Raw genomic sequence first — 21,327 nt, forward strand, 5'->3', positions numbered from 1 at the left:
CAAGAGGACCAACCTGAACGCAGCCTGGGAGGCTGCATCCCCAATGGTGAGTTCAAGAGGACCAACCTGAACGCAGCCTGGGAGGCTGCATCCCCAATGGTGAGTCCAAGAGGACCAACCTGAACGCAGCCTGGGAGGCTGAATCACCTTCTTTGAATATCCTAAATTAATTATTGTAATTAATCATATATTACTGTTGCTCCTCCAGTGAATTAACTTTGATAAGTCTGGTCTCATAATAAACCTGCCAAAATAAATGTATATAATCTATTTAATAGTATTTTCTCTTTAAACCATTATTTATGTTAATATTACTTGTATCTATCCCACTACCTGGGAGATGAGTCAAGACGTACAGGCTAAAAATTAATTAGTCAACATTGCCCTCTTGTGGCAATATCATTATTAAACACCATTCAGTCCAAGGACAGGTGTCAGAAAGGAAAATACTCAAGGCATTGTCAAATAAACATTTCCAGGAATGCTGCTTTTCCTGAGAAAAAGTAACAAAATAATACATCTACACAATGTAGATTAGTCACATTAATATTTCCAGTCACTGCAATTAACAACTATTCAAAGTATTAGGAATTAAGTCATGATGTATCTGTTATGGCACATAAGATGTACTTTGTCATTTCAGTTAAGAAAAACACTATGTAAAGACTCAAGGGAAGCAAGTTCTACCCTATTGTTATTCCTCCATCCCTGACATTTTTCATTAAAACAGGCTCAGGTCATAAGCATCTCTACCCCCTGGCTGTGCTTTACTCTCTCTCTCTCTCTCTCTCTCTCTCTCTCTCTCATATCATATCATATCATATCATATCATATCATATCATATCATATCATATCATATCATATCATATCATATCATATCATATCATATCATATAATATTATATTATATAATGATTCATGACCAAAGCCCTCTTCAATAGTTTCTGTACCTAGAAAAATAGTTCCTGTTTGTATGTCACAACCCACTGGGCACAGAAGTCAATTCAACATCTATTCCACGTTGGTTCAACGTAATTTCATTGAAATGATGTGGAAACAATGTTGATTCAACCAGTGTGTGCCCAGTGGGAATGGTGCTTTGAGTGTAATGAGCTGTTTTTACCAACACCTTAGCTCCAACCGTGGCTACCTGCTCATCGTCTATAACTCAGTATGAGCCCCTGACCACAAAATTAGCTTTCCGTCATCCATATCGGACTGACAATCTATAGAGAGGACCTGACTACTTTCATAAACAAGTGCTTAACGCACATCATTCTCCCTGACCCATGTCCCACATCCTGGGGGCTACTGTATGTCTGTGGTTTACAGTGGAAACTTTCCTCCAGCTCACATTCTTGTGACATCCATTGTGTCTTGAACGTCAATCACCTCGAATCTGGGGTTGTCAATACCCAGCTTCTTGTGGTGGTTGTTTTGGTTATTGTTGTTGTTGCATTGGCCTAGATCACTCTGAAAGCAGTGGACACAGTGTGGGGTCGTCACCGGCACAGTTCTGGAGAAATTAGAGAAGTCCACGCGGTACTTGCCCGACTTGGTGCGGGAGATAATGGGCAGGAAGCTGTATCCCCACTGGACCTCCTGGGGGATGAAGGAGGTCCGTACCTGGCAGGCGGAACTGGTGGACTCGACCGTCCCGTCCAGGAAGACCACCAGCTCAAAGTTCTGCTGCTGGAGGGTGTCTGCTGTCATGTCGTAGAACGGACTGGCGTTGTCAATGACGTGGTACAGTGTCAACGGACAGACAAAAAACAGGTTGTCCTTGACAGCGTCCACTGCAAAGTCAATGCCTACCTGGTCCAGAATTATAGTTTCGCTGTCCGGAGTGACAGTTGTCCTAAGCAGCTTGCCATAGATTTGGCTCCTGATGAGTAAGGTCTTACGGAGGTTGGCCACTCGAATTACCAGGCACAGGCGGCCCTTGTTCTGGCAGATGACCGCTGTGTCACTGAAGGTCACTGTCTTTGCCCTCTTCTTGGGAAGGGAGATCTTTGCCAGGATCACCCCACACATGAAGCAGTTGATAAAGACCCCGATGAGGGATTGGACGACGATGATGGCCACGGTGCCAGGACAGTGCCCAGTGAGTGCCCGTCCACCATAACCAATGGTGGTCTGGGTCTCCAAGGAGTACAGGAAAGCCGTGGTGAGACAATTAACATCAACTATACAGTTGACATTGCTCATGGCGATCCAGTACCATAGAAGGCTGAAGATGAACCAGCTACCTGTGAAGGAGGCGATGAAGAGGAGGAGGACGAAACGCCAGCGAATCTCCACAATCGTCGTAAAGAAGTCCACCAGGAAGGCAAAGTGGTTATGGTACTCAATGTTGCCAAACTCAATGTTGCAGCGGCCATCTTTGGTCACCAGTCGGGTCCGGCGGATTCTGCGCTCTGTCAGGTGGTCGTGGATGTGCCTCTGGACGAACTGAAGCATCCTGGAGCATTGGGGAAAAAACAATAACAAGTGTGTAATGCCAGGATAAACCACAATGTAGGAACCACAAAGTGGTCAATTAGCTGGCAGACTAGTTTTATTTGGTTATAGAAAATGGACATTAATAAAATGAATATAGAAAAAAGAATAAGAACTTAAGTGTTGTTTATCTTAGATTAAACATTTGAAAAAACAACTCCCCCTTTTTATATTGTTCACTAACAATCTTTGTTCATAAAACAGCTCATCAGCAATAGATTTGAAATGTGTCTTTGATATTCCACTAATTTGTATTCCCATAACAAGACATATTATATTTGCCTTAGATTCAGTGCATTCGGAAAGTATTCAGACCCCTTCACTTTTTCCACATTTTGTTACGTTAGTGTTATTCTAAAATGGATTAAATAAAAATGTTTCCTCATCAATCTACACACAATACCCCATAATGACTAAGCGAAAAAACAGGTTTTTAGAAATGTTTGCACATTTATTAAATATAATAAACAGAAATAGATTATTTACACAAGTATTCAGGCCTTTGCTATGAGACTTAGGTGGACTCGTTTCCATTGATCATCCTTGAGATGTTTCTACAACTTGATTGGAGTCCACCTGTGGTAAATTCAATTGATTGGACATGATTTGGAAAGGCTATCTGTCTATATAAGGTCCCACAGTTGACAGTACATGTCAGAGCAAAAACCAAGCCATGAGGTCGAAGGAATTGTCTGTAGAGCTCCGAGACAGGATTGTGTCAAGGCACAGATCTGGGGAAGGGTACCAAAAATTGTCTGCAGCGTTGAAGGTCCCCAAGAATACAGTGGCCTCCATCATTCTTAAATGGAAGAAGTTTGGAACCACCCAGACTCTTTCTAGAGCTGGCCACCTGGCCAAACTGAGCAAACGGGGGAGAAGGGCCTTGGTCAGGGAGGTGACCAAGAACCCGATGGTCACTCTAACAGAGCTCCAGAGTTCCTATGTGGAGATGGGAGAACCTTCCAGAAGGACAACCATCTCTGAAGCACTCCACCAGTCAGGCCTTTATGGTAGAGTGGCCAGATGGAAGCCACTCCTCAATAAAAGGCACATGACAGCCTGCTTGGAGTTTGCCAAAAAGCACCTAAAGGACTCTCAGACCATGAGAAACAAGATTCTCTGGAGGAAACGTGACACCATCCCTTCGGTGAAGCATGGGGGTGATAGCATCATGCTGTGGGGATGTTTTTCAGCGGCAGGGACTGGGAGACTAGTCGGGATCGAGGGAAAGATGAACGGAGCAAAGTACAGAGAGATCCTTGATCAAAACCTGCTCCAGAGCGCTCACGACCTCAGACTGAGACGAAGGTTCACCTTCCAACAGGAAAACGACCCTAAGCACACAGCCAAGACAACGCAGGAGTGGCTTTGGGACAAGTCTCTGAATGTCCTTGAGCGGCCCAGCCAGAGCCCGAACATCTCTGGAGAGAACTGAAAATAGCTGTGCAGCGACACTCCCCATCCAACCTGACATTGCTTGAGAGGATCTGCAGAGAAACTCCCCAAATACAGGTGTGCCAAGCTTGTAGCGTCATACCCAAGAAGACTCGAGGCTGTAATCACTGCCATGAAGGCGTTGCAAATGTTTTAATCCACAGTGAAATGTCCTAATCCCAGCCACATGCCATGGTGTACACAGCCCTCATACAGACAGACAAGAGAGGCAGGTCGGAATGTTCCGAGAGTGCATCACTATTTTAGCCCTGTCAACACCCCACCAAACTCTCCTCCTGAGTCCCCAGTACAGCCACTCACTCCATCCCCAGCCAGGGTGTCGTGGTTAGATGTGGCTCCCCCTGACATGGTGGTCCATTGTACATGGTCTCCACCACCACACGTGAAGGCTCAACTCCAGAAATGGAATATTCTGGATTCAGTGGCCGCACAGTTTGCCAGAAATCACACAATAACTATGACAGGCAGAAGGTAAACCGATTGAAGATGGGACAACGTGACCACTGCAGCATCCATGCTCTTTTAGTTTTCAACTTCCCTCAGAACATGTGGGCTTTGCGACAAGGCCCACACAAAAAAATCCTTCAATCATGTTTCCCCTTTTCTTTCGCTGGTCCCCAGCAGCCCCTCCCCCTCAAAACGGGACAGAGATGTCTCAAGCTGAAATCATTAGAGTCAATGGAGTAGGGAGAAAAAAATACAAAAACATTACATATTGAAGTCTTTTCTTCTCAATTGTTCTTTAAATACTGCAGACTCGTCTAGGAAGGTACAGTATCATTTGGTTTAGGGACCCTATTCAGTCCAACACTTGTTTCCTATGATTGTAGCTCTACCATCAAGTGTATGGTACTGTCTTACATTATTTTGAAGTAGATTTTTAGATCTGTGTTTAAATACATGTTCAAAATACTTTCATTTTCATAAAATTGGGGCACGTAACCTCAGTTCGCAGATTTACGCAACACCTGACCACACGCACCTGTTTCTTTGGTTTACAGAAGCATTACTGAGAAATGCCCTAGATCATTTATTTATTTGCTTTTACCAAATAGATTTAAACATGATACTGCCCTGTAAAAGTCTGTATTTTGCAAACAGATTTGAGAGTATGTTAAATATAATGTCTTACAATTACACCATGCTTCATATTGAAATAGTGCACCAGGAATCTTTTTCTTCTGTATCACATTTTCATTTAAACAAATTTGATTACAATCCCTTCATATGATAGAAACTTGCTACTTTGGTGTTTGCTTAAAGTTTGCTGAATGTCATGAACATACACATTTCACTATATTATTAAAACCTGGCTGGCTGTGTTAAAAAGTCTGTTTTACAATTTAACTATTATTTTTATGAGCTGTTATAAGCCATAATGCCGACTACATCTCAAGGACAGTTTTGCTATATACATACAATTACTTACAGTGGGGAAAAAAAGTATTTAGTCAGCCACGAATTGTGCAAGTTCTCCCACTTAAAAAGATGAGAGAGGCCTGTCATTTTCATCATAGGTACACGTCAACTATTACAGACAAAATTAGGAAAAAAAATCCAGAAAATCACATTGTAGGATTTTTTATGAATTTATTTGCAAATTATGGTGGAAAATAAGTATTTGGTCAATAACAAAAGTTTCTCAATACTTTGTTATATACCCTTTGTTGGCAATGACACAGGTCAAACGTTTTCTGTAAGTCTTCACAAGGTTTTCACACACTGTTGCTGGTATTTTGGCCCATTCCTCCATGCAGATCTCCTCTAGAGCAGTGATGTTTTGGGGCTGTCGCTGGACAACACAGACTTTCAACTCCCTCCAAAGATTTTCTATGGGGTTGAGATCTGGAGACTGGCTAGGCCACTCCAGGACCTTGAAATGCTTCTTACAAAGCCACTCCTTCGTTGCCCGTGCGGTGTGTTTGGGATCATTGTCATGCTGAAAGACCCAGCCACGTTTCATCTTCAATGCCCTTGCTGATGGAAGGAGGTTTTCACTCAAAATCTCACGATACGTGGCCCCATTCATTCTTTCCTTTACACGGATCAGTCGTTCTGGTCCCTTTGCAGAAAAACAGCCCCAAAGCATGATGTTTCCACCCCCATGCTTCACAGTAGGTATGGTGTTCTTTGTCCTCCAAACACGACAAGTTGAGTTTTTACCAAAAAGTTCTATTTTGGTTTCATCTGACCATATGACATTCTCCCAAACCTCTTCTGGATCATCCAAATGCAGTCTAGCAAACTTCAGACGGGCCTGGACATGTACTGGCTTAAGCAGGGGGACATGTCTTGCTTTGCAGGATTTGAGTCCCTGGCGGCGTAGTGTGTTACTGATGGTAGGCTTTGTTACTTTGGTCCCAGCTCTCTGCAGGTCATTCACTAGGTCCCCCCGTGTGGTTCTGGGATTTTTGCTCACCATTCTTGTGATCATTTTGACCCCACAGGGTGAGATCTTGCGTGGAGCCCCAGATCGAGGGAGATTATCAGTGGTCTTGTATGTCTTCCATTTCCTAATAATTGCTCCCACAGTTGATTTCTTCAAACCAAGCTGCTTACCTATTGCAGATTCAGTATTCCCAGCCTGGTGCAGGTCTACAATTTTGTTTCTGGTGTCCTTTGACAGCTCTTTGGTCTTGGCCATAGTGGAGTTTGGAGTGTGACTGTTTGAGGTTGTGGACAGGTGTATTTTATACTGATAACAAGTTCAAACAGATGCCATTAATACAGGTAACGAGTGGAGGACAGAGGAGCCTCTTAAAGAAGAAGTTACATGTCTGTGAGAGCCAGAAATCTTGCTTGTTTGTAGGTGACCAAATACTTATTTTCCACCATAATTTGCAAATAAATTCATTAAAAATCCTACAATGTGATTTTCTGGATTTTTTTCCCTCAATTTGTATGTCATAGTTGACGTGTACCTATGATGAAAATTACAGGCCTCTCTCATCTTTTTAAGTGGGAGAACATGCACAATTGGTGGCTGACTAAATACTTTTTTCCCCCACTGTAAGCAAAATGTTTGCCTTGCGGTAAGTTGAGCCAATGTTTGAGACAATGGCAAGTTGAGCAAATTGAAGTGTTTTCTTCCCAAGCATTATGCAAGGCATTATCGCTGGGATATGAGGTAGCAACAAAAAGTGCAAAGTGTTTGTTAGGTGTTAAGCCTGTGTTAAAATATGTTTTAAATGATTCAAAGACAAAAAAGCAATTGTGATTGTGTTGAATTGTGTTTCGTAAATAAAGATAGACATGGTTTTAAAAAGGTAATGGTAATATTTAATTCAGTACAGAAATGTGTAGGCAGCTTAACTTACCCTGTCCCGCGGCTCATCTTACCCCATACCCAGGGTAAGTTGTGCCAGGAGGCCACTTTTCATGGACAAGCTATGTTTTCAAAACTGTAATATTTACATGAATTCTGATTATTTCCAGGGATACACAACATCCTGATGCTGAATGTAAAAAATGTCTGAACTTACCCCACTCTCCCCTGTGACTGTTTTACACATTAATTTCTACCCGCACTTGATAGTGATAAGCTGTTTTCACAAATCTAATAGCCCCAAACGACAGCATTTGACCCTGACATTTGTTGGGTTACAAAGTTGGTGGAGGGAGTAGCATTTTACCCTCTGGTGCTAATGTAGTTATAGCATTAGCAAATAATTAATTATTTGGATTTACATATTTGGGTCAGGCCACTTATTATGGCAAAGAGGGACCAATTACTTTTTACCAGTCAAAGGTTTGGACACACCTCATTCAAGGGTTTTTCTTAATTTGTTTACTATTTTCTACATTGTAGAATAATAGTGAAGACATCACAACTATGAAATAACACATATGGAATCATGTAGTAACCAAAAAAGTGTTAAACAAATCTAAATATATTTTATATTTGAGATTCTTCAAATAGACACCCTTTGCCTTGATGACAGCTTTGCACACTCTTGGCATGACAGCTATGCACACTACTTTTCTCCACTACTGTTTTCTCCACTACTGTGTTCTTTCTGTCATTTAAGTCTAACGAATGAGAACAGCATTGGGGATCCTCTACTACAACACCTTATGGCCACAACCCATTTCCCCCTAACTGATGTGGAAGTTAGGATTCACCCCTAAGTTAGCAAGTATTTGGGCTCAATACAACATACAAGTTTTCTCCTCTACTGGCTTATGATGCATTCAGATTGAATGGAAGAGATGGCACTTTGCCAATGATACCTTAGCTAATTGAGAAAGTGGGGTCTTCTATCTCAGTGGTTTATGACAGGAATAAATGTGTTATGAAGCTGATTAGTATCTTGGTTTCCTATTTTCCCAATGCCCCACCTTGTTCACATCTGTTTACCTAGAAGGGCAAAGGAAACATGACTGTATCCCCCCCACCCAGTCCACAAAGTGACCTTCTGACATCATCCTACACTAGTCCTGGGACTTGTTCCGTAGAGCACATCTTAGTAAAACGCTTTGCAACATCCTGGAACAATTAGTGTTTACAATTACCATTACTGTTTTCTCCCTACTGTTTTCTCCACTACTTTTTTCTCCCTACTGTTTTATCCACTACTGTTTTCTCCACTGTTGTTTTCTCCATACTGTTGTCTCCATTACTGTTTTCTCCACTAGTGTTTTCTCCACTACTGTTTTCTCCACTGTGGTTTTCGCCACTACTGTTTTCTTCCTTCTGTTTTCTCCCTACTGTTTTCTCCGCTACTGTTTTCTCCACTACTGTTTTCTCCACTACTGTTTTCTCCCTACTGTTTTCTCCATTCTGTTTTCTCCCTACTATTTTCTCCACTACTGTTTTCTCCACTACGGTTTTCTCCCAACTGTTTTCTCCCTACTGTTTTCTCCACTACTGTTTTCTCCACTATTGTTTTCTCCACTAGTGTTTTCTCCACTACTGTTTTCTCCCTACTGTTTTCTCCACTACTGTTTTCTCCCTACTGTTTTCTCCACTACTCTTTTCTCCAACCTCTTTTCTCCACTACTATTTTCTCCACTACTGTTTTCTCCACTACTGTTTTCTCCCTACTGTTTTCTCCACTACTGTTTTCTCCACAACTGTTTTCTCCCTACTGTTTTCTCCACTACTGTTTTCTCCATACTGTTTTCTCCATTACTGTTTTCTCCACTAGTGTTTTCTCCACTACTGTTTTCTCCACTGTGGTTTTCGCCACTACTGTTTTCTCCCTTCTGTTTTCTCCCTACTGTTTTCTCCGCTACTGTTTTCTCCCTACTGTTTTCTCCACTACTGTTATCTCCCTACTGTTTTCTCCATTCTGTTTTCTCCCTACTATTTTCTCCACTACTGTTTTCTCCACTACGGTTTTCTCCCAAATGTTTTCTCCCTACTGTTTTCTCCATTCTGTTTTCTCCACTGTTCTTTTTTCCGCTACTGTTTCCTCCATTGCTGTTTTCTCCCTTCTGATTCCTCCCTACTGTTTTCTCCACTACTGTTTTCTCCACTACTGTTTTCTTTCTGTCATTTAAGTCAAACGAATGAGAACAGCATTGGGGATCCTCTACTACAACACCTTATGGCCACAACCCATTTCCCCCTAACTGATGTGGAAGTTAGGATTCACCCCTAAGTTAGCAAGTCTTTGGGCTCAATACAACATACAAGTTTTCTCCTCTACTGGCTTATGATGCATTCAGATTGAATGGAAGAGATGGCACTTTGCCAATGTTAACTTAGCTAATTGAGAAAGTGGGGTCTTCTATATCAGTGGTTTATGACAGGAATAAATGTGTTATGAAGCTGATTAGTATCTTGGTTTCCTATTTTCCCAATGCCCCACCTTGTTCACATCTGTTTACATAGAAGGGCAAAGGAAACATGACTGTATCCCCCCCACCCAGTCCACAAAGTGACCTTTTGACATAATCCTACACTAGTCCTGGGACTTGTTCCGTAGAGCACATCTTACTTAAACGCTTTGCAACATCCTGGGACAATTAGTGTTCTTATTGGACCAGTTTAGTTAGTAGCTCCCAGTTTCACTCACGACTGTTTTCTCCATTACTGTTTTCTCCACTACTGTTTTCTCCACTACTGTTTTCTCCACTACTGTTTTCTCCACTACTGTTTTCTCCAATACTGTTTTCTCCACTACTGTTTTCTCCCTACTGTTTTCTCCATGACTGTTTTCTCCACTACTGTTTTCTCCCTACTGTTTTCTCCATGACTGTTTTCTCCACTACTGTTTTCTCCCTACTGTTTTCTCCACTATTCTTTTCTCCAACCTCTTTTCTCCACTACTATTTTCTCCACTACTGTTTTCTCCACTACTGTTTTCTCCACTACTGTTTTCTCCGTACTGTTTTCTCCACTATTGTTTTCTCCACTACTGTTTTCTCCACTGTTGTTTTCTCCACTACTGTTTTCTCCACTACTGTTTTCTCCATGACTGTTTTCTCCACTACTGTTTTCTCCCTACTGTTTTCTCCACTACTCTTTTCTCCAACCTCTTTTCTCCACTACTATTTTCTCCACTACTGTTTTCTCCACTACTGTTTTCTCCACTACTGTTTTCTCCGTACTGTTTTCTCCGCTATTGTTGTCTCCACTACTGTTTTCTCCAATGTTGTTTTCTCCACTACTGTTTTCTCCATACTGTTTTCTCCCTACTGTTTTCTCCCTACTGTTTTCTCTACTACTGTTTTCTCCACTACTGTTTTCTCCGTACTGTTTTCTCCGCTATTGTTTTCTCCACTACTGTTTTCTCCAATGTTGTTTTCTCCACTACTGTTTTCTCCATACTGTTTTCTCCCTACTGTTTTTTTCTCCCTACTGTTTTCTCCCTACTGTTTTCTCTACTACTGTTTTCTCCACTGTTGTTTTCTCCACTACTGTTTTCTCCATACTGTTTTCTCCACTACTCTTTCTCCACTACTGTTTTCTCCCTACTGTTTTCTCCCTACTGTGTTCTCCCTACTGTTTTCTCCCTTCTGTTTTCTCCCTACTGTTTTCTCTACTACTGTTTTCTCCCTACTGTTTTCGCCACTACTGTTTTCGCCACTGCTTTTTCCTCCCTTCTGTTTCCTCCCTACTGTTTCCGCCATTGATGTTTTTGCCCTACTGTTTTCTCCCTACTGTTTCCTCCATTGCTGTTTTCTCCCTACTGTTTTCTCCCTTCTGTTTTCTCCACTACTGTTTTCTCCCTACTGTTTTCTCCACTGTTGCTCTCTCCGCTACTGTTTCCTCCATTGCTGTTTTCTTCACTACTGTTTTCTCTACTACTGTTTTCTCCCTTCTTTCTCCACTACTGTTTTCTCCCTTCTGCTTTCTCCCTACTGTTTTCTCCATTACTGTTCCCCCCCCCCCCCCCCCACTACTATTTCACTACTGTTTTCAGCATTGGGGTTCCTCTACTACAACACCCTATGGCCACAACCCAAACGTGTATATTTGTGTATCCATATCTCCATATCTACTTTTATTTACAGCTATGAGTTCATTTACGTTCATATGCAGTCCATGTGTTTGACTGACTCTCTCTGTGTATTAATTCCTGTGTGCTTTTATGAGTTTGAAAGTATGTATGTGAGTGGGAGTTGTGCGACAAACAAAGGCACACACACGTAGAAGAAAGCAGCAGTCTTTTCAAGCTCTTCATACACATCTTTGGTGTTGAGGAGGAGACAATGATGCCCACAGAGTATGTGTCCCCCTCTAATGGATACATTAACATTTTACATTTTGATCATTTAGCAGACGCTCTTATCCAGAGAGACTTTCAGTCAGTGCATTCAACTAAGGTAGGTAAGACAACCACATATCACAGTCATTGGCTGCAAGTAAAAACGTTCCTAAAAAAAGTAACTATCAGCAACAAGACAAGTGTGAGTGTTAGTGCATAAAAGGCAAGTACAATAGTAAGGCAGGTTTTTTTTGGCGGGTGGGGGGTAATTTGACTCTTGGGTAAGGGAAGTCAGTAGAGGAAAGAGTAAAAACCCAAATATGCAGGGCATACAGCCACAGCTGGCAGAAATGATGAGGCATCTGGAGAGAGATTTATTCTGGGGTCCTGACTGCCTTCTCCACACACACACACACACACACACACACACACACACACACACACAGAGAGAGAGACAGTTAAGACTTTATTCGAAACACCAAATTAAATTACATTAACAAGGATTCAAACATATTGTAGATCACACACTCACACACACTGTCTTCTCACACTCTAACCCTATCTTAACCCTTGTAGAGCGATAGCACCCAAAGCTATTTTGGTCAACCTATACACTACTGTATGTCTGGGAAATAAACATGCTGATGAAGTGTTACTGAGCTAAAAGGAAGAGGCAAAGCTATATAGCTTTTAATAAAGGTAACAATAACATGTCACTTATAGTCAGCCCTGTACACTCAAAATGTCTCCTTATCACAAGTACAGTGGTAAAGAGAAGCTCACTTTCAAATAAATGCACATACTCACACCACTTCCACATTTACACATGCACTGCCATGAAAATAGTAAAAATAAAGAAAAACCCTTGAATGAGTAGGTGTTCTGCCTGCGGCTAGGGAACCCTGACCTGTTCACCGGACGTGCTACCTTGTCCCAGACCTGCTGTTTTCGACTCTCTCTCTCTCCCTACCGCACCTGCTGTCTCGACCTCTGAATGCTCGGCTATGAAAAGCCAACTGACATTTACTCCTGAGATACTGACCTGTTGCACCCTCTACAACCACTGTGATTATTATTTTACTCTGCTTGTCATCTATGAACGTTTGAACACCTTGAAGAACAATCTTGCCTTAAATGGCCATGTACTCTTATAATCTCCACCCGGCACAGCCAGAAGAGGACTGGCCACCCCTCATAGCCTGGTTCCTCTCTAGGTTTCTTCCTAGGTTCCTACCGTTCTAGGGAGTTGTTCCTAGCCACCGTGCTTCTACATCTGCATTGCTTGCTGTTTGGGGTTTTAGGCTGGGTTTTTGTATAGCACTTTGTGACATATGCTGATGTAAAACTGGCTTCATGAATAATTTGATTGATACTGTATAGTGTTTAGCAAAAATAATGCACCTGCTATTGCCTTATTACAAGCTCGACAGGGTCTTGGCTCACTGTCAAAGCTGTGGGCCATTATGTATTTGCATGGGCGTCTCACTTTACCATCCTAACATATGATCCAGCATATGTTTGAAGGTAACGGTAGTTAGCCAAGCTTAGTCTCCAGCATAGAAGCATATGAAGATGACATTAAAGCTTTAAGAGCTTATAGTTCCAACAGAGCCAAATCTAAGGACATTCAAGTCAGTGTGCCATACAAAAGAACTACACAGATTCAATCCATCCATATAAACGGGCCTCAATGAAACTCTGGGGACAAATCTAATTACACAGGTAGAAATGTAGTAAATGGCACAATACATAATACACAATGCTCATGATGACTTCTCTAAAGCAGACATTAACTAGTATTTAACCATACTCACAACAACGATAGATTTGTTAATTACAGTTGAAGTCTGAAGTTTACATACACCTTAGTCAAATACATTTAAACTCAGTTTTTCACAATTCCTGACATTTAATCCTAGTAAAAAGTCCCTGTCTTAGGTCAGTTAGGATCACCACTTTATTTTAAGAATGTGAAATGTCAGAATAATAGTGGGTCAGAAATATACATACACTCAATTAGTATTTGGTAGCATTGCCTTTAAATTGTTTAACTTGGGTCAAACGTTTCGAGTAGCCTTCCACAAGCTTCCCACAATTAGTTGGGTGAATTTTGGCCCATTCCTCCTGACAGAGCTGGTGTAACTGAGTCAGGTTTGTAGGCCTCCTTGCTCGCACACGCATTTTCAGTTCTGCCCACAAATGTTCTATAGGATTGAGGTCAGGGCTTTGTGATGGCCACTCCAATACCTTGACTTTGTTGTCCTTAAGCCATTTTGCCACAACTTTGGAAGTATGCTTGGGGTCATTGTCCATTTGGAAGACACATTTGCGACCAAGCTTTAACTTCCTGACTGATGTCTTGAGATGTTGCTTCAATATATCCACATAATTTTCCTTCCTCATGATGCCATCTATTTTGTGAAGTGCACCAGTCCCTCCTGCAGCAAAGCACCCCCACAGCATGATGCTGCCACACCTGTGCTTCACGGTTGGGATGGTGTTCTTCGGCTTGCAAGCAACCCCCTTTTTCATCCAAACATAACGATGGTCATTATGGCCAAACAGTTCTATTTTTGTTTCATCAGACCAGAGGACATTTCTCCAAAAAGTACGATCTTTGTCCACATGTGCAGTTGCAAACCGTAGTCTGGCTTTTTTATGGCGGTTTTGGAGCAGTGGCTTCTTCCTTGCTGAGCGGCCTTTCAGGTTATGTCGATATAGGACTTGTTTTACTGTGGATATAGATACTTTTGTACCTGTTTCCTCCAGGATCTTCACAAGGTCCTTTGCTGTTGTTCTGGGATTGATTTGCACTTTTTGCACCAAAGTACGTTCATCTCTAGGAGACAGAACGCGTCTCCTTCCTGAGCGGTATGACGGCTGCGTGGTCCCATGGTGTTTATACTTGCATACTATTGTTTGTACAGATGAACGTGGTACCTTCAGGCGTTTGGAAATTGCCCCCAAGGATGAACCAGACTTGTGGAGGTCTACAATTCTTTTTCTGAGGTCTTGGCTGATTTCTTTTGATTTTCCCATGATGTCAAACAAAGAGGCACTGAGTTTGAAGGTAGGCCTTGAAATACATCCACAGGTACACCTCCAATTGACTCAAATGATGTCAATTAGCCTATCAGAAGCTTCTAAAGCCATGACATCATTTTATGGAATTTTCCAAGCTGTTTAAAGGCACAGTCAACTTAGTGTGTGTAAACTTCTGACCCACTGGAATTGTGATACAGTGAATTATAAGTGAAATAATCTGTCTGTAAACAATTGTTGGAAAAATTACTTGTGTCATGCACAAAGTAGATTTCCTATACGACTTGCCAAAACTATAGTTTGTTAACAAGATATTTGTGGAGTGGTTGAAAAACAAGTTTTAATGACTCCAACCTAAGTGTATGTAAACTTCCGACTTCAACTGTATATGGTGCCCAAGCTGTTATGTATCCAATCTAATGGAATGGTGAATGGTTGTTTTTATACCATATATGGACAGTGTCACACTGAGAAACAGTGTCTCTTTCTAAACAATAACAAATCTCCAGGCTCTTCTGTCCTACATAATTATTAGAACAGTAGATGGTGTTGACCACCTGCCTCTCTCCAGACTGTTACATGTGTATTAGTAATTATTACAGAGTTTACTTCCTGTCTCTCCAGAATGTTACATTTGTATTAGTCATTAGCACGGAGTTGATTTCCTGTCTCTCCAGGCTCTTACATGTGTGTTATTACAGTAGCTGTGACGGTTTTGACTCTCTCTGTCTGCAGGCTCAGGGCAGATCCAGCTGTGGCAGTTCCTGCTGGAGCTCCTGTCATAACCTGGGTGCCAGTCTGTTCTGCTCTCTTGCCAACTCCTTATCATTCATTGTCACGCCAAACATAGTTGGCATGACAAAGAGTGACAAGGAGTGGACATAATAGCACAAAAAGATCTGGGACCAGGCTACCTGTCAGACAGTTCCAACTTCAGCTGCATCACCTGGGAGGCTGCATCCCCAATGGTGAGTTCAAGAGGACCGACCTGAACGCAGCCTGGAAGGCTGCATCCCCAATGGTGAGTTCAAGAGGACCAACCTGAACGCAGCCTGGGAGGCTGCATCCCCAATGGTGAGTTCAAGAGGACCAACCTGAACGCAGCCTGGGAGGCTGCATCCCCAATGGTGAGTTCAAGAGGACCAACCTGAACGCAGCCTGGGAGGCTGCATCCCCAATGGTGAGTTCAAGAGGACCAACCTGAACGCAGCCTGGGAGGCTGCATCCCCAATGGTGAGTTCAAGAGGACCAACCTGAACGCAGCCTGGGAGGCTGCATCCCCAATGGTGAGTCCAAGAGGACCAACCTGAACGCAGCCTGGGAGGCTGAATCACCTTCTTTGAATATCCTAAATTAATTATTGTAATTAATCATATATTACTGTTGCTCCTCCAGTGAATTAACTTTGATAAGTCTGGTCTCATAATAAACCTGCCAAAATAAATGTATATAATCTATTTAATAGTATTTTCTCTTTAAACCATTATTTATGTTAATATTACTTGTATCTATCCCACTACCTGGGAGATGAGTCAAGACGTACAGGCTAAAAATTAATTAGTCAACATTGCCCTCTTGTGGCAATATCATTATTAAACACCATTCAGTCCAAGGACAGGTGTCAGAAAGGAAAATACTCAAGGCATTGTCAAAAAAACATTTCCAGGAATGCTGCTTTTCCTGAGAAAAAGTAACAAAATAATACATCTACACAATGTAGATTAGTCACATTAATATTTCCAGTCACTGCAATTAACAACTATTCAAAGTATTAGGAATTAAGTCATGATGTATCTGTTATGGCACATAAGATGTACTTTGTCATTTCAGTTAAGAAAAACACTATGTAAAGACTCAAGGGAAGCAAGTTCTACCCTATTGTTATTCCTCCATCCCTGACATATTTCATTAAAACAGGCTCAGGTCATAAGCATCTCTACCCCCTGGCTGTGCTTTACTATCTCTCTCTCTCTCTCTCTCTCTCTCTCTCTCTCTCTCTCTCTCTCTCTCTCTCTCTCTCTCTCTCTCTCTCTCTCTCTCTCTCTCTCTCTCTCTCTCTCTCTCATATCATATCATATCATATCATATCATATCATATCATATCATATTATATTATATCATGATTCATGACCAAAGCCCTCTTCAATAGTTTCTGTACCTAGAAAAATACTTCCTGTTTGTATGTCACAACCCACTGGGCACAGAAGTCAATTCAACATCTATTCCACGTTGGTTCAACGTAATTTCATTGAAATGATGTGGAAACAATGTTGATTCAACCAGTGTGTGCCCAGTGGGAATGGTGCTTTGAGTGTAATGAGCTGTTTTTACCAAGACCTTAGCTCCAACCGTGGCTACCTGCTCATCGTCTATAACTCAGTATGAGCCCCTGACCACAAAATTAGCTTTCCGTCATCCATATCGGACTGACAATCTATAGAGAGGACTTGACTACTTTCATAAACAAGTGCTTAACGCACATCATACTCCGTGACCCATGTCCCACATCCTGGGGGCTACTGTATGTCTGTGGTTTACAGTGGAAACTTTCCTCCAGCTCACATTCTTGTGACATCCATTGTGTCTTGAACGTCAATCACCTCGAATCTGGGGTTGTCAATACCCAGCTTCTTGTGGTGGTTGTTTTGGTTATTGTTGTTGTTGCATTGGCCTAGATCACTCTGAAAGCAGTGGACACAGTGTGGGGTCGTCACCGGCACAGTTCTGGAGAAATTAGAGAAGTCCACGCGGTACTTGCCCGACTTGGTGCGGGAGATAATGGGCAGGAAGCTGTATCCCCACTGGACCTCCTGGGGGATGAAGGAGGTCCGTACCTGGCAGGCGGAACTGGTGGACTCGACCGTCCCGTCCAGGAAGACCACCAGCTCAAAGTTCTGCTGCTGGAGGGTGTCTGCTGTCATGTCGTAGAACGGACTGGCGTTGTCAATGACGTGGTACAGTGTCAACGGACAGACAAAAAACAGGTTGTCCTTGACAGCGTCCACTGCAAAGTCAATGCCTACCTGGTCCAGAATTATAGTTTCGCTGTCCGGAGTGACAGTTGTCCTAAGCAGCTTGCCATAGATTTGGCTCCTGATGAGTAAGGTCTTACGGAGGTTGGCCACTCGAATTACCAGGCACAGGCGGCCCTTGTTCTGGCAGATGACCGCTGTGTCACTGAAGGTCACTGTCTTTGCCCTCTTCTTGGGAAGGGAGATCTTTGCCAGGATCACCCCACACATGAAGCAGTTGATAAAGACCCCGATGAGGGATTGGACGACGATGATGGCCACGGTGCCAGGGCAGTGCCCAGTGAGTGCCCGTCCACCATAACCAATGGTGGTCTGGGTCTCCAAGGAGTACAGGAAAGCCGTGGTGAGACTATTAACTTTGTATATACAGTTGACATTGCTCATGGCGATCCAGTACCATAGAAGGCTGAAGATGAACCAGCTACCTGTGAAGGAGGCGATGAAGAGGAGGAGGACGAAACGCCAGCGAATCTCCACAATCGTCGTAAAGAAGTCCACCAGGAAGGCAAAGTGGTTATGGTACTCAATGTTGCCAAACTCAATGTTGCAGCGGCCATCTTTGGTCACCAGTCGGGTCCGGCGGATTCTGCGCTCTGTCAGGTGGTCGTGGATGTGCCTCTGGACGAACTGAAGCATCCTGGAGCATTGGGGAAAAAACAATAACAAGTGTGTAATGCCAGGATAAACCACAATGTAGGAACCACAAAGTGGTGAATTAGCTGGCAGACTAGTTTTATTTGGTTATAGAAAATGGACATTAATAAAATGAATATAGAAAAAAGAATAAGAACTTAAGTGTTGTTTATCTTAGATTAAACATTTGAAAAAACAACTCCCCCTTTTTATATTGTTCACTAACAATCTTTGTTCATAAAACAGCTCATCAGCAATAGATTTGAAATGTGTCTTTGATATTCCACTAATTTGTATTCCCATAACAAGACATATTATATTTGCCTTAGATTCAGTGCATTCGGAAAGTATTCAGACCCCTTCACTTTTTCCACATTTTGTTACGTTAGTGTTATTCTAAAATGGATTAAATAAAAATGTTTCCTCATCAATCTACACACAATACCCCATAATGACTAAGCGAAAAAACAGGTTTTTAGAAATGTTTGCACATTTATTAAATATAATAAACAGAAATAGATTATTTACACAAGTATTCAGGCCTTTGCTATGAGACTTAGGTGGACTCGTTTCCATTGATCATCCTTGAGATGTTTCTACAACTTGATTGGAGTCCACCTGTGGTAAATTCAATTGATTGGACATGATTTGGAAAGGCTATCTGTCTATATAAGGTCCCACAGTTGACAGTACATGTCAGAGCAAAAACCAAGCCATGAGGTCGAAGGAATTATCTGTAGAGCTCCGAGACAGGATTGTGTCAAGGCACAGATCTGGGGAAGGGTACCAAAAAATGTCTGCAGCGTTGAAGGTCCCCAAGAATACAGTGGCCTCCATCATTCTTAAATGGAAGAAGTTTGGAACCACCCAGACTCTTTCTAGAGCTGGCCACCTGGCCAAACTGAGCAATCGGGGGAGAAGGGCCTTGGTCAGGGAGGTGACCAAGAACCCGATGGTCACTCTAACAGAGCTCCAGAGTTCCTATGTGGAGATGGGAGAACCTTCCAGAAGGACAACCATCTCTGCAGCACTCCACCAGTCAGGCCTTTATGGTAGAGTGGCCAGATGGAAGCCACTCCTCAATAAAAGGCACATGACAGCCCGCTTGGAGTTTGCCAAAAAGCACCTAAAGGACTCTCAGACCATGAGAAACAAGATTCTCTGGTCTGATAAAACCAAGATTGAACTCTTTGGTCTGAATACCAAGCATCACGTCTGGAGGAAACGTGACACCATCCCTTAGGTGAAGCATGGGGATGATAGCATCATGCTGTGGGGATGTTTTTCAGCGGCAGGGATTGGGAGACTAGTCGGGATCGAGGGAAAGATGAACGGAGCAAAGTACAGAGAGATCCTTGATCAAAACCTGCTCCAGAGCGCTCACGACCTCAGACTGAGACGAAGGTTCACCTTCCAACAGGAAAACGACCCTAAGCACACAGCCAAGACAACGCAGGAGTGGCTTTGGGACAAGTCTCTGAATGTCCTTGAGCGGCCCAGCCAGAGCCCGAACATCTCTGGAGAGAACTGAAAATAGCTGTGCAGCGACACTCCCCATCCAACCTGACATTGCTTGAGAGGATCTGCAGAGAAACTCCCCAAATACAGGTGTGCCAAGCTTGTAGCGTCATACCCAAGAAGACTCGAGGCTGTAATCACTGCCAAAGGTGCTTCAACAAAGTACTGAGTAAAGGGTCTGAATACTTATGTAAATGTAATATTTCATTTATTTTATTTTATCCATTTTAGAATAAGGCTATAATTTAACAAAATGTGAAAAAAGTCAAGGGGTCTGAATACTTTCTGAAAACACAACATTTTGTGTTCTATTGTAACTGTTTTCAGTACTTTAGGAGATAAAATTGTTGATAAAAGTTACATTTTCACAGTTAGCCACCCTACAAAGTGGTATTAGTACATTTGTACTAATACAACTCAATGAGGCAACACAATTTCTGCCCTTAAAAGACAACAGCCTTTTTTCACAATCTCCTATTCAGCAAACAAAAACTTTGCACTTTATAAAAATTCCTATACCACTTAAGAAATAGATCACTGTTACACTGTTAGTCTGTCTATCTAATCAGTGGAAAATACACTTCACGTACCTGCTAAGTGAAACCAATCGGCCAAACTGCAGAGACAGGATCAGTTTGTGAACTCCTTCTCCGAGCAAATTGCCATGAAGGCGTTGCAAATGTTTTAATCCACAGTGAAATGTCCTAATCCCAGCCACATGCCATGTTGTACACAGCCCTCATACATACAGACAAGAGAGGCAGGTCGGAATGTTCCGAGAGTGCATCACTATTTTAGCCCTGTCAACACCCCACCAAACTCTCCTCCTGAGTCCCCAGTACAGCCACTCACTCCATCCCCAGCCAGGGTGTCGTGGTTAGCTGTGGCTCCCCCTGACATGGTGGTCCATTGTACATGGTCTCCACCACCACACGTGAAGGCTCAACTCCAGAAATTGAATATTCTGGATTCAGTGGCCGCACAGTTTGCCAGAAATCACACAATAACTATGACAGGCAGAAGGTAAACCGATTGAAGATGGGACAACGTGACCACTGCAGCATCCATGCTCTTTTAGTTTTCAACTTCCTTCAGAACATGTGGGCTTTGCGACAAGGCCCACACAAAGAAATCCTTCAATCATGTTTCCCCTTTTCTTTCGCTGGTCCCCAGCAGCCCCTCCCCCTCAAAACGGGACAGAGATGTCTCAAGCTGAAATCATTAGAGTCAATGGAGTAGGGAGAAAAAAATACAAAAACATTACATATTGAAGTCTTTTCTTCTCAATTGTTCTTTAAATACTGCAGACTCGTCTAGGAAGGTACAGTATCATTTGGTTTAGGGACCCTATTCAGTCCAACACTTGTTTCCTATGATTGTAGCTCTACCATCAAGTGTATGGTACTGTCTTACATTATTTTGAAGTAGATTTTTAGATCTGTGTTTAAATACATGTTCAAAATACTTTCATTTTCATAAAATTGGGGCACGTAA

At 42.4% G+C, this 21,327-nt stretch overlaps 2 protein-coding genes across 2 annotated transcripts; both read right to left on the minus strand.

Annotated features, from left to right (window-relative positions):
* Positions 1-1,349: 1,349 nt before the first annotated feature.
* Positions 1,350-2,459, minus strand: LOC311142831 (ATP-sensitive inward rectifier potassium channel 1-like; the record flags this gene model as incomplete). Its single annotated transcript, XM_084178528.1, has 1 exon — positions 1,350-2,459. One exon carries the CDS (start codon positions 2,457-2,459, stop codon positions 1,350-1,352), a length of 1,110 nt encoding a protein of 369 aa, XP_084034654.1.
* A 14,749-nt stretch (positions 2,460-17,208) lies between these two features.
* LOC311142281 (ATP-sensitive inward rectifier potassium channel 1-like) lies at positions 17,209-18,318 on the minus strand (the record flags this gene model as incomplete). Its single annotated transcript, XM_084177903.1, has 1 exon — positions 17,209-18,318. The coding sequence occupies one exon, from the start codon at positions 18,316-18,318 to the stop codon at positions 17,209-17,211; it is 1,110 nt and encodes a 369-aa protein (XP_084034029.1).
* Between the last annotated feature and the right edge of the window lie 3,009 nt (positions 18,319-21,327).

Source organism: Coregonus lavaretus (genome assembly GCF_964263955.1).
Source record: "Coregonus lavaretus genome assembly, chromosome: 15".
NCBI lineage: Eukaryota > Metazoa > Chordata > Actinopteri > Salmoniformes > Salmonidae > Coregonus > Coregonus lavaretus.